General features: G+C 40.1%; 1 protein-coding gene across 1 annotated transcript; it reads left to right on the forward strand.

Moving 5' to 3' along the window:
* The first annotated feature begins 378 nt into the window (after positions 1-378).
* acad9 (acyl-CoA dehydrogenase family, member 9) lies at positions 379-13,369 on the forward strand. The gene is made up of 18 exons (XM_068594893.1): positions 379-660; positions 1,985-2,078; positions 2,212-2,313; positions 2,420-2,526; positions 3,092-3,192; positions 3,966-4,044; positions 4,156-4,327; positions 4,402-4,475; positions 4,565-4,640; positions 4,733-4,803; positions 4,894-5,013; positions 5,107-5,235; positions 7,216-7,295; positions 7,911-8,037; positions 8,128-8,205; positions 10,070-10,198; positions 12,470-12,542; positions 12,823-13,369. The coding sequence occupies exons 1-18, from the start codon at positions 478-480 to the stop codon at positions 12,921-12,923; spliced, it is 1,896 nt and encodes a 631-aa protein (XP_068450994.1). The 5' UTR covers positions 379-477; the 3' UTR covers positions 12,924-13,369.
* The last annotated feature ends 1,180 nt before the right edge of the window (positions 13,370-14,549 follow it).

Genomic DNA, 14,549 nt, shown 5'->3' on the forward strand with positions numbered 1-14,549 from the left:
CTGAAAACATGTTTTGTGTGGTTAATAATACAAAATCGTATTTGTATAACACATATCAAAACATTAGTAATGTACTTCACAGGCAGACGTAAAAACAACAAACGACGCAGCTACATACACATTTCTACATGAATAAATATTTATAATCACATTAATAAATACAAACGTCATCTGTAAACTACAAGTAGGAACTAACAGGAAGTCGTTTTTTTCTGTGGCTTCTTGTTAATACTTTGAAGGCAGCTGAAAACTGTCCGACTTGATTGCAGTTTTTTTTTTTTGTCAACGCCTCCCGCAGCGGCCGCTTGATCTCGTCGAGATTCCAGTCGAGGCGCAGCTTTAACGAACGAGCCTATTGAGAAGAAGCAGACCTGTTACGTCATCAACATGAGACACAACTGGGTGAAAGGTATCCCGGCAGTGGGTGTACGTAATACACCGATTGACTACATGAAGTAAAAGGTCTGTGCCATAAGGATGATGAACGTGAACAAATTCGTCGTCTTGTCCAAATCCGTTCAAATCGGACAGAGGCTTCTCGCACGTACTGCCGGGCATGCCGGGAAAGAAGCGGTACTCCTTCAGCAGCGAAGGTCCATTAAGACGCACTCAAGGAACCTCGCTTATGCCAAGGATTTGTTCCTTGGTCAGGTGAACAAGGTACTGTAACTTAGTGTGTACTTGTCAAATGTCGCTATAATTTTGTAATTAGGTAAGCTAGTGTCAGGTCTGTCTTTCTATTCATCGATGACCTTGTGTCGAAGACTGTTTTACTGTCGATATGTGTGTTACCTAAATCGAACCCAAACGACCCAACAAACCGCTCGTTATAGCTGCAATAACTAGCGGCGGGAGCGGACGGGGACGGAGGATGGAGGGAGGGAGGGGGGGGGGGGGCGCTCACGATTAACTAGTTTTTTGATTAAATGGTTTATGTTCGACAGATGACAGATGAGTTGTGGAAGTGGCCTCTCAGAACCCGTGTTGACAAACTAGGAATTACACATTTTGATTGTCCAACCTCTGTCACCATATTTTAGTATACATTTCTTTAAAGACTATAAACATTACAGTTTACTGTAAAATGCCCTAACTGTTCGTGAGGCTGTGTGCTTACAAGAGTGAACGCGGAGAAGAGTAAACAAAAAAAGTAGGTGACTGTTGATGCCTGTTCAAAATGCTACTAATGTCAATAAAAACTAGATAAAACGCTCTTGTTGTCAGTCAGATATTTAAGTCATACATTTGTAACATACATCAAGTCGATATGAGACCAGTGTAGTCTTCATACAGTGTGTAAGTGAAACGCCTGGACTTGTTTCCACCCAGATCTATCGCTAATGTCAGCTGAAAATATCCCTTGTTGACAGTGGACTAAAATAAATACTATGTTACGATTCCAGCCAAGAATCGTACCACTGAAGCGGTAAGTCTGGTAGTAATATTTGTAGTGAGGACTTGCTAGTCTTAGAAGTTGAAGTTTCAGGACGTAGTAATCTTTGATCTTTGTAGAAGTCCTACATATTTTAAGTAATGAAAGGCTATATTTTAGAGTTTTAAGATTTCTCAGTTTTTTCTCTTAACTTACCTGACAAAAGCTGAACTCCCAATAAAATGTTAAAAAGTTAAGTAATTGTGTATATCACTTAACACTACTGATATCATGGGTGTATCATTCGGCCTGAGGGGGATAAATTGGCCTAGGCCATAATATACTCCGGGTATAATCTAGCAGAGACCCCTTTAAACTCTTTTAGAGGTATAGTCTGGACTGGAGGTACTGTATACTATGGCCTGTTACACCGGAATCAGCTTCTTATTTTACGTCGCTAACGGTCTACTTCACTAGTTAACATGACAAACGGACAGACTCGACATCAGCAGTGCAGGCAGTGGCATTTGGACTCAGAAATGCACTTACTCTGTGAGGAGCTGGTGATTTAGTTTCTAAAACAGTTTGTTTGTCCCCCCCCACCTCTCCCAGGCTGAAGTGTTTCCCTACCCAGAGATTGGAAATGAAGAACTGGATGAGATCAACCAGCTTGTTGCGCCCGTGGAGAAATTCTATAACGAGGAAGGTGAGATCAAAGAGCTGACGGATGCAAGTGTGAAAATAAACTGCAAATTGCTACTGGCAACGCGCAGTATCCATCTTTTTGTATACATAAATATTCGTCTTACAATTGACAAACTGTTTAATTGTGATTTTAGTTGACTCTGCGAAAATTGACAGAGAAGCCAAAATCCCTACCGAGACGTTGGATGGGCTGAAGGAGCTTGGGCTGTTTGGAATCATGGTTCCGGAGGAATATGGTAAGATGACCAGCTCTTTGTAAGTTCAGACTCAGAAATTGAGTAATCGTCCCACCGTCTCCTATGAGCACAAGTTAAAGAAAGTGTGTGTTTGTTTTTGTCCCAGGGGGTCTTGGATTGACCAACACTGTGTATGCACGACTGACAGAGATCACCTCATTAGATGCTTCTATTGCTGTAACACTAGCTGCACATCAAGCCATTGGACTGAAGGTAACCATTAGATGTCACATGCCTTTTTCTTTTCACCTGGCTTATGTGGATGTCCGTCATGTGAGGAACTGGACGGAAGCTTTTAGCCAGGCAACAACCTCTCTAGTGACCAGCAGGGGCGGCGACTCCTGTTGCAAAAAGAAGTCTAATCGTATGGAAGTCGATGAGTAAATGACTCTTGAGTTATTCCTTTAGTAAACATTGTAAACATGAGTTTATGGTCTCAATCTATAGTTTCAAATCTTCAATACAGCAGGATGGTCGTTTGGTCAATTATGGCCCATTTAGAGTCAAATAGACCATAAAGCAGAATATGTGATGTACACTGTCTACGTCACTCCTCTGCATTCCAAATATGGTAGCAACATGATAACATGGCAACAACCGTATTTCAAAATGGCAACAACAAACTCTCAAAACTTGATCTTGCTTCATAACATCAGTCTGCAAACCAATGGGTGATGCCTAAAGGACTGCGTCCTCTTCTCATCTACGGTCGATGGTTTTAGCCTGTGATAACACTGTTGGTATCAAGGTTTTTGTTAACAGCCGTTTGGTGTTTCAGGGGATTCTGATAGCAGGAAATGAAGCCCAGAAGCAGAAGTATCTGCCCAAACTGGCCTCTGGAGAACACATCGCAGCGTTCTGTCTGACTGAGCCTGGGAGGTAACTTCACTGAAATGTTATTTATATTTTGACTTCACAGTTTTGCAGCACAGTTGCAGATGATCTCTAGAATTAGACTACAATGGTGACTCCAGTGATCCAAACATTTCCAATAATTTCAAAACAAAAAAAGTCAAAAAAAAAGTCAAAACATATCAAAAAAATAAAGATAAATTCCCCAAATTCAGACCAGGAACAAAATATTGCGCTTCAATCTATATCTGTGGTGTTTAGCCTTTTCACATTTTTAACTGTTATCAAAAAAAAAACGGTTTGCTCATGTCATATTTATTAGAGAAGGAAATACTAACCCATCCAATTAATCACTTTATTCAAATAGTTTGTTTGTGGATTTTCCATCTACTCCCTGGTCTGTCACACTTACCAAACCACGCCTGTTTGATCTTGTGAACCCGACTGCCTTGTAAGTTAGGGAATTGTAGTCAAAAAGAAGCATCTACTGAATACTGACTTAAATGGGGTGAATATTTTTGCAAACATGTATTCTAAAATTAGATTGTCTCGTAGAGATCTGATTTTACTTTGGCAAGGTCTGTTTTTGTTAGTCAGTGTAAAAAACGTTGATTGAGCGTCGTAAGACAGTTAAACATGTAAAAGTTCCGAGAGAATGAATACTTTTTTTAGGCACTGTATTGGTCTACCTATAAGATTTACAGCCAATCAGAAACAAGCAATTTCCACCACACTGGTCACATTGTGATCGCATCTTTTACTTTGGTTTGGGTGAGCTTGATTTACTTTTTCATTTTCAGTGGAAGTGACGCAGCCTCAATTCAGACCCGGGCGACACTCTCAGAAGACGGCAAACATTACCTGATCACCGGAACCAAGGTGAGAGCATCCTAGCCCGCCAAATGTTTGTTCCGGGCTTTGAAGTTTCACCCCACCGCATTCATTATTTGTTTTGCCCTGAACTCTAAAGATCAACTTGTGTGTCACCAGTTTTGGATTTCAAACGGCGACACGGCAGATATCATGACCGTGTTTGCCAGGACGGAGGTGGTCGTAGATGGGGTGAAGAAAGACAAGATCTCAGCATTTATTGTGGAGAGGGCTTTCGGGGGCATCACCAGCGGCAAGCCTGAGGACAAACTGGGCATCCGGGGCTCCAACAGTAAGCCTCTTGTGAGTGAGAAAGGAGGGGCGAACACACGAGTCATTTGTAATCAAACTATTCTACTTATTCAGCTTGCGAAGTGTCCTATGACAACGTCCCAGTGCCAGTGGAGAACGTCATCGGGGAAATAGGTGGTGGGTTCAAGGTAAGCGTTAATCTTCATCCATGTGACTGTATTTGCTGTATTCGTGTTGATTTTTTCTTTTTACGACCCTTTCGCTTTGTGTTGGACAGGTTGCTATGAACATCCTGAACTCTGGGAGGTTCAGTATGGGCAGTGCTTCAGCTGGAATGATAAAAAAAGTGATTGGTAAAGATAAGAAAGAATCCTGATAAAGTACTTCCATCTGTTGGTTTTGTAAAGATAATCTCGGTTTGATTTGTCTCTCTTTTTTTTCATAGAAATGACCGCTGAGTACGCCACAAGCAGAAAACAGTTCGACAAAAGCCTTAGTGAATTTGGAATGATTCAGGTACAGTCTACTTTTTCCCTACAGTCGACTGACGTGAACATTGTGTGTCTTTGGAGGTGAATAAAGTGTGTCTTTGCCCCGTTTCTGTAGGAGAAGTTCGCATTGATGTCTGTTAATGTCTTTGTGATGGAGAGCTTGGCGTACTTGACAGCAGGGATGATGGACAGACCAGGCCTTCCAGACTGTTCTCTGGAAGCTGCCATGGTGAAGGTTAGACAGCTTTCTCATTCAACTTAATTCATGTAAAAGAATATAAATACAATAAGACTGTCTCATGTTGCATTTTCTCTATCTTCTGTTCAGGTGTTCAGCTCAGAGGGAGGCTGGATCTGCATGAGTGAAGCTTTGCAGATCCTGGGAGGTCTAGGTTACACCAAGAACTACCCGTACGAGCGCTACCTCAGGGACTGTCGCATCCTGCCTATCTTCGAGGTACTCTATTAAAGTGTTCTAGACGAGGATTATTATAACCCAATCGTTTTTTTCAATGGTTTTCTAAAATTTCTAATGTAGATAGTCGTCTAATTGACGTGTACAGTGGTCCCTTGTTTATCGCGGGGGATACGTTCCAAAATTAACCCGCGATAGATGAAATCTGTGAAGTAGTGAACTTTATTTTTTACCATTTTCTCACATTTCTCTCTTATTTAAACACTCTCAAAGTTTCGCAGATTTAAAAAATAAGCCCAAACATGTTTTACAAATTTCATTTTAAGGAAAAATCTATGAGGTCCTCTGACCGTGGACACATTCTGTCCTGTACAGGAGACACTGCACGGAGGAGACTGATTGACAAGGTGTACAGTACAGTCTGTTAGCTTAATGAGGGCGCAGAACACAATGTACGTTCATACTGTAGCTGTAAAAAAATAAATATAAAATCCGCGAAAGGTGAACCGCGTTATAGCGAGGGACGACTGTATATGGATTACAGGAATATAAGGTAATAAAATGGTCATCTTCACTATTTGGTGAATTTTATTTTAAAATACAGTACAGCTGTTAGTGTATGTATATAATTAGTACAGCTGTTTGCAAATACAATACAGCTGTTTGTGGATGTATATATAATGAGTACAGATGTGTATATAATTAGTACAGATGTTTGCAAATACACTACAGCTGTTTGTGTATGTAATTTGTACAGATATTTGTAAATACGATACAGCTGTTTGTAAACGCAGTACATGCGTTTGCAAATACAGTACAGCTGTTTGTAAATGAAATATAGTTGTTTCAAAATATAGTATATCATACAGCTAGCTATGTTTGTAAATACAAGACAGCTGTTCTAAAATACAGTACAGATGATTGTCAATACAGTACAGCTGTTTCATGGGCAGCTTCAACCACAGGTGCTCTTCTCCGTGCTCATATGTTTTCTGCCTCTATCAAACGTTTATTTTATGTCTTTTTTACCATCTTGTAACATGTACGCAGCACCAGCCTCAGGTTGTCAGGTGGAAACAGACTCATTCCTATTTAAATGCTTTTTACATAATGTTATATTTATTTTAGTGTTTAAGTAGTCCGCTTAAAGTGGCCATTTTGTGTTTTTCCATACATGCCAACATGTAAAAACTAGGGTAATTTGATGTTTTTTTACTTAACTCAGTTATACTTTGTCTTGCGGTGACCCGTCTGTTTCCGGCTGGCCACCTGAGGCTGGTGCTGCCCTTTGAAATCATGACAGGAAAGAAAGTCCTTTTCTCTCAATAAAAAAACATAGTCACCTCTAAGCTTCTGACAAACTGTTAGGTACGCCAAGCTCTCGTCACAAAGTTACTGACCGCAGCATGGAAACTCAAACAAGGAGCATCAGTCACGGCTGCTGGTGACGGAGAAAGTGTGAATGTTTGAAGCTGCCCTTGAAACGGGTGAAGCCACATTTGGAAGATTTTTTTAAAAAAAATTTAAAAATTTAAAAAAGATGGTAATTGCATGTTAAATAAAAAATATTTGGTTAAAAAAATCATCCATTTATAGTGATCAGTTTGACCTCAACAGATGGGATCACTATAAGAGATTTGTTTCCTTTGTAGTTTCTCTCATTAACATCTGGGCAGTAATTCAAACTGAGGACACCAAAGGTCATGTTCTGTCTTATTCAGGTCTTTGACATAAAGTAAATCAAATGTTTTTTATGTGGATGAGAATCCACTGCAGTTGGTTTCCGATGATTTACTCTGTAAGTGGCCACTAGGTGGCACATTTGACTTTGAAATCAAAAGTTTTACATGGACAACTTCTTAGTTGAGGACTAAGGAATTGCAGTTTGATGAGTGGATCGAGCAGCAGCTTATCAAAACCAGTTTTTTCTGTTTGTGTTGAGCTGTAATATCAATGAGTCTCAAATCGACAAAACTGTTTTAATTAGCGGTGTGTTATTTTTAAGATTCTGTTGTTTTCTAGGGTACCAATGAAATCCTGAGGATGTACATCGCTCTCACTGGAATTCAGTACGCTGGCAAAGTCCTCACAGGAAGAATAAAGTAAGAATATGGAAATGATTAAATGCATTCATTAATATTGTGACATACGAGATACAGATTGTTATTTTGGAAAGTAGAATTATTTTCTATGACTTGGATCCTTTTACGCCATTCCTCCAAAACATTTGGATTTTATGAATCTGTCGTCGAACACATTAACAAAGAGTTGTGCATTCAACAGCCACATGGCAACATTGGCACGTATTTGGAAATGTGTTCCTGTGTCCTATATTTATTCTCCGTTTTAATTCTGCTTTGATCTCATCCACCAACTCATGATAACTAATCTCTCTTTAGCTGCTAATTGCGTCACTGTGGTCACACAGCTAGTTGCTAAGAGTTTTTGCTGTTTGCTGCAAAGCAGTGAAGAGTTAGCGGAGAGCTAGCAGCAGAACTTGCTGACCACAGCGGGGACACCAACCGAAGGCAGTAGCGGCTTGTAACCCGACTTTTACGGTAGTTTATTGTTTTAATTGCACGCGAATCAAAAGTTTAACGCCCAAAACTCGAGCCACGGTGAACTACAGTCGGGTGATTAATTTTAACTCCTTTCACTTTCATTGTTGATTTTATTCGCTAAAATTGCGTCGCATATCTTCTGTCCGCTCTGTGCAGGGAGATGAAGAAGGGAAACATAGGCATGGCTTTGGGCATGATGGGCAAGAAACTGAGGCTCTCATTCGGGAGTGCAGTAGACCTCGGCCTGACAGGCAAAGACGGCGTGGTGCATCCCAGCCTGACAGTAAGACGTGTCATTGCAACTTCCTAATGACATTTTCTGTAACTCTAATCCGGTGCATTGGTTGACGCTGTAGAGTTTTTCTGTTTCCAGGAAAGCGCAAAGATGTTTGAACAGAATGTCTGCCTTTTCGGATCGACCGTGGAGACCCTGCTTTACAGATATGGAAAGGTAAGAGTTGATTTCTTTTTTTTTACAATAAATAAATTCTGGAAAAACAGCTGTGGGATTTTCCTGCCGATTCCCGTTTGTTTTGCAAGGCGGCAGATATCAGTTTGTTTATTCCAATCAGCGTTTTTGAGGTGATCTGTTTCGGACAGCTGCTCTTGGCCCTCCTTCACTCTGCGTTTGTACTCTCGGCTTCTCCACTTTTCCAGATCCCTACTTCCTGTATTGTTTCTCTCAGAGGGCTTTGATCTTAAGTATTTAAATATCCAGTGTGTCAGATTTTCTGGAAATCTATGAGCAGAAATGAAATATAGTAACTATTTTCATGTGTGTATTATGATCTGAAACATAGTGTTTCTGGTCGCTTTAAATAAGTCCTTCATATCTACATATGCGGGCGGGTCCTTTTCACGGAGCAGAGAGGTTTTCAGTTGGTTACCGTCTGCAACACACCACGAGATGGCCCTAAATACTATCAAAGTAAATAAGCAAAATGATACACAATGTTTTGTTTTTTTATCTTGACCATTTCATCTTCTCATCTATAAAAGCAAAGGCATTGAGATATTTGGGGGAAAACTGGGCACAGTTATTATGGAAAGTTTCTATTAGAACGCAGGAACAAGAAACCTTAGGGATGAGGGTTTTACAGGGACACACAACAGTGCAGCTTTAGATCATGAAACAAGGACATAGTCTGGTATCGCTTTAGGAACAGAGTGGGAGATCATTTCTCTTTTGTTTGATAGCATTAGGAGGACAGTCACTTCTCTAATCATTTAGGAAAGAAAAAAAGAGATCAGATCACTATGGAAACACAGAAGACATAGGGCTTAAGTTCCTTAATAGTCCTGGGACTTCAATTATTTGTCGTTATTGATAATAATAATGTACTGTTAATATTTTAAAAATTTGTTCTGCCTCTAGGATTCAGGAAATGTACTTCACATTTTATATGTTGACGAGGCACAACTCAAACTACTGCCAACATAGCGGTGCAGCTCTATTTGCCTCCATTGTTATCCTTGCAGATGAGGTGGAACTGAATTTACTACTTTTGCTATTCTGACTTGAGTAGTTGTAGCTACATTTGACACACTGTGCCCCATATTAATACAATCTTCCCCATTTTCACACACATTTCCTGCATTAGACGAAACCCACCGGTTTGTATCGGCAACACATTCATCATTGAACATCATTTTTGCATTAAACCACGTGTCATGTTTTTTTTCCCTTTCCTCTAATGGTAGCAAGCCCAACAGACAGTTATGCATGCCCTCACATCGCTCAATTAACTCTAAGAACACATTGTACCTGGGTTGCATCACCCTTGGCTATAAAACATTGTATCTCTTTTCTTTTGGCAGTTGCTTTAGTTAACTTTGTTTTTCTGCCCTTTTGCAATGTTTCTAATTTATCGGCAAGCGCTTTTTACCGTGAGCCCAACGACCCGTTTTTGTGTTAACACAGGCCACCACACTGGGTTTATCAGCTTGCGCATGAGTATCACGAACATTGTCCAACACCGCGTCACGCCTCTCCACAATAAATTGTCAATAGTCAAGCAAATCCAAACACAGGAAGTGAATAATCAACTACTTACAGGCTGAATCCAAACCTCCCAAAGCCGTCGAGTGTAAGTAATTCTAAGGCCTCCTACACATGAAGTCGTAAATATGATTAAGTTGCTGAAACTAAAAAAAGGTCTTTCTTGAGGCCACCTCGGTTTAGGTTTGCGAGAAAATTATTTGATTACCTGACAAAGTGCAGAATGCTCCACGATTATTTTTCCTCATTGTGTAACTTTAATCATCTCTGCGGTTGGGAGGGATTGATGATTGAAGTGATTTTGTTTTTTTTTCAGACCATCGTAGATGAACAGCTCATCCTGAAGAGAGTAGCTGACGTGCTGATCCACCTCTACGCCATGACAGCCGTCCTGTCCAGAACCAGCCGCTCCATCAGTATCGGGCTGAGGAATCACGACCACGAGGTGTGTGCGGTGTACACACACACATATGCGCACGCACACACACATATGCGCACACACACACACACACACACCAAAGCTTTACTGAAGACATACTATGATGTGCACGGATTGATTTGGCTAAGCAGAATTAAGAAGAAAACAAAATCTGCCTGAAATCCTCCATTAACCCTCATTCACGCAGAACATCAAGCAGTTTCTGTTTTTTTTTGTTCTCTCTTGACACAGTTTTGTCTCTGGGTTCTTGATTTTCACTACAATATAAAGGTTCTGCACCTCTATGGAAACGGCACAACCATAACTAGAAGCAGAGATAACACAAAATGAATTATGTGCAGGATAACACAGTTATAATGCTATATATCAATAATGACTATATCCCATGTTTGTCAATTTCCTCTTCCTCTCCTCTCTGCTTAGTCGTCGTTTCACCAACTTTCTGTCACGTGACTGTTGGTCTCAGACGAGTCAATCATGGCTTTCTACCTGCGCTGAGGAGCCCAGAATTCTGTTTAAAATCTCACCCCGAATAAACAGTTTAAAGTAACCAGATCCAGCAAAAAAAAACATGAGACATGGAGTTTTTAATGAAATATTATTCTAATATTTAAGCTTAGTTTTGGTTGCTTGTTTTGATGAAAGCATTCATCACACACAGTTTTTAAGCATGCTTTTCCATCAGAGGTTCAGATTCAAAGGGTTAACCATTAAAGGCTCAGCCACAAATCAACATGTGCAGTGAACATAAGCCCAAAGAGCAGAAGAAGAGCATCCCGGGTCTTAACTTCAAAGGCTGTATAGGCCGACCTACACACCTGGAGTTAATATTCATGTTGAGCCGATTTCTCCGCCTTTTCAGAGAGAAAGCAGTTTTCACTTTAGCTCAACAGATTGGTACGCACATGAGTTTCTCTATATATCGACACCATTTATCACTGATGGTAGGAGAAGGGCCTCCCTGCACCCACACAGCACCGCTGGTTGCAGAGCAGCAGCTTCAGTCTGTCTTACAGGATGCATGTAGGCACAGAATTAAGTGTAGCCAACTTGTTTAGCGAACACACAATCACCAGTTGTGCACGTAAAACGGAAGAAAATATACTTCATGTGTGATATCGCCCGTAAAGACTGCTAACAAACAGTAAAAATGCAAATATTCAGCATAAATCCTGTCATTATTATTGTGGTCAGGTGGCACAACAGGCAAACGTCCTTTCTATCATTATTTTTCTCAGTTTGAACTGGCCAAGAGAATGCAACAATCTTAATTTGTTATAAATACAAAACACATCCACAAAGTGGATATGCGTTAGTCACTGTAGTCACTCAAAGTGTGTGTGCGTGTGCATGCGTCAATAAAGAGACCTTGTACACTACCCACATTGTAATGATCCAAAGTTGAAAATCTCCAAAGCTGCTCTTTAATAAAACACGTGTTATGTAATTAGCTCAGGCTGTTTTCACTGCAGCAAGTTGTCTACTGAAAGCAATTAAAGCTGCACGTCGACAATCTGTCGCCTCGAATCTTCAGCTCTTCTCCTCCAGCTTTTGTTACCAAGCTGTTTACATATGTCTCTTATCTGCGAGTGCTTTGACTTGTTTACTTAGGTTTAGTACAGGTGTCATATTTACTGAACTATTTAATAAAGGTGTGACCATGTGCTGCTCAACCTGAGAAAGCAGAGCACACAACCTCAAGGGAGAGACGATAAGAAGGCAGTTCGAGCTTTGTATTGTCCTTCTCTGCGACGGCCTTCTGTGTTTCAGATGGGCGGCAGCGGTCCTCTCCTCTGTAGCTACAGGCAGAAAACACACAACAGCCCACCTTTTGTGCTTTATGTAAATCACACACAGAGACTTTAGAGACCCTGTCTGGCTGAATTCCATTCCAAAAATAGTTGTTTTCTGTTTTTTTTGTTGTTTTTGTTTCGCCTGAGGATCTCAGAGTAATTCAAACCAAGTTCAGAATTATTTCAAAAGCAAATGTGGCTTCAATCATCCAGCATAGTGCCACATGATAAAAGCCTGGTTGTTCGTGTTTGGTTTTGGGCATGTAAAAACAAATATAGATAAAAATTGCTCGTCTGAGATATTTGTGTAAAATGAAACCTCCGGGTTATTGATGAAAATTGAAGCTGCAAACCGTTTGGTCTCCTTTTCACATCTGATTACTTCCTGACATTTTGCACTTTCAACTGCCCGCCTGCATCACATTCTGTGTGTTTTCCAGTTGCTCTGTCTTTTTATTTTTACGCCTGTTTTTTTTTTTTCTAGGTGCTGCTCGCAAACACATTCTGCAAGGAAGCTTTCTTCAAGAACAATTACTGGATGATTCAGTTGCAAAAACGTAAGTAGAACACAAAACGGTAATTGAGAACAGCCCCTAACAACACCCCCCCCCCTTCTCTTTTTTTTTCTTCTTAAAAAAAAAGAAGAAAATCTGCATTTTAGTACAAAAGACTTGCATGTGTTGCGGAATTTCCCCCTCAACAACAAGCCACATACCAACACTCAAAACCCCCTGGCTGCTTTTCCTTTTCACACCGAACGTGTTTTGTTAACGACCTGCATCCAGTGACAGATCAACAACAAAAAAAAGTTATTGTTTTTCTTTTTTATCGTTTCAGATTCTCCCGAGAACAACGACGCGAACATCAAGAAGATTGCCAGGGAGGTCCTGGAGAACCGAGCCTACGTCTGCTCTCACCCTCTTGAGCGAACATTCTGAGCTCCCCCGTGTTACCACAGTGCTCTGTCTCCTCTCTTCTGATTGGACGATGCGCTAATACATTGCTAAAAAAAAAATAGGAATTGCTATAATTTAACCTCTAGTTAATTTAAAAAGGTGGTCTATGTCCTTATTTAATCTGTTGCCATTTGCATAAATATTGTGAAGATTTGGTCAAAATCCCAGACACATCGTTCTGCCCCCTGCTGTCTTGCGACCAGCCACCAAGAATGATAATTCATACGAGCAGGAAATTCCATCTTGAACTTAGTGGCAAAAAATATAGGAAAAAGGTATGCAGCTGTTGTTAGTCTGTAGCTATGGGACTTGGCTAAATCGCTACTTGGCTAGCGTAAGCTTGTTACTATTTGCAGGTTAGCTAACATGAATAGCTTAGGTAGGTTTCTGTTGATTTTCTTTTTTAAATAAAATGTCTACCTTTTAAACTGAGTGTCTTTTTTGTGGCTCCTCTTTTCCTCCGCCTTGTTGTCATTCAAGTTCATCACAGACATCTGAGGCGAAGGCTGCAACACATAAAAACTGCTGTAGGCTCACAAAATGGATTTATTACTGTCAAGTGCAAACTAAACAGACTGAGCTGAGGCAAGGGTTGTGAATAACATGTTCAAGCCGCTAGAAATCTTATTTTTGTTTTAAATCCACCAAATAGACTTTTTTATTTCTTTGCAATATTCCCTATTAAGCTATTTGTCAGTAATGGGACAGAGAACTATTAAAACATATAATCCAAATGCATTGTATAGATATAATATTGGCATATCTAACTTCATTTTAATCGGAAAATGCTGCCCTGATTCTGAAAATATCCCAACGAATATGTTTACATGAACCACATCAAATTCCAAATATTGTCATATTCTGAATAATTATGCAGTATAAGTGCATGTAAACGTGGTCAATGTGAAAGCTCCTCTTAGCTTAACGGAGCTTTATTGTGAGTTTCACTTCATTATTTATCCGTCTCTTGTTATACAAGTGGTATTACTTGTATTTTTTTTATTAAAGACATGATGAAATAAGAAATCCATCTTTCTTTTCTTCGTAAGACATTTATTTTTTTGGTGATACTTTTTTTGTGGCGTAAATTCTACAAAATGTCCAAAACCAACATTGTGCTACAATGTCTTTTTTTTTTTTTAAACAAAAATTCACAACATTTTCCCTAAATAGCTGCACACTGTAGGAAACATTGCTCAAATTGGATGGAACTTGATTTGACTGACCTTTGACCCTTAAGAAAGATGTTACCTCCTCGTGACTGAACTATAAAGCGAGTGCCCACCCTGACGAAAAATATCGCACTCTTGATCTGCTGCATGTTGTGTTGTCTGTGTGTTGTTTGTGGAAGGCAACGTACATATCTTCTCCCAAAAACAGTCAACCAAGTGTATTGGTGGAATGACAGCATGGATTCACACCCCTCCCCTGTGATTCTTAGTCTCCATAGTCTTCAGTTAGAGTCTGGTCAACACAGACTGAGTGATATGGACTTCCAGATCAGATGTTCCAGACTTTTGCATGCAGAAATTATCTCTAACTGGACCTCGCTGACTTTTACTTGAATACTCTTGGTTGATGGGCTTTAGGCTACTCATCAAATAGTTT

The sequence above is a fragment of the Clinocottus analis genome, unplaced genomic scaffold (genome assembly GCF_023055335.1).
Source record: "Clinocottus analis isolate CAN_PGR_092001 unplaced genomic scaffold, fCliAna1.0.p SCAF_3, whole genome shotgun sequence".
Classification (NCBI taxonomy): domain Eukaryota; kingdom Metazoa; phylum Chordata; class Actinopteri; order Perciformes; family Cottidae; genus Clinocottus; species Clinocottus analis.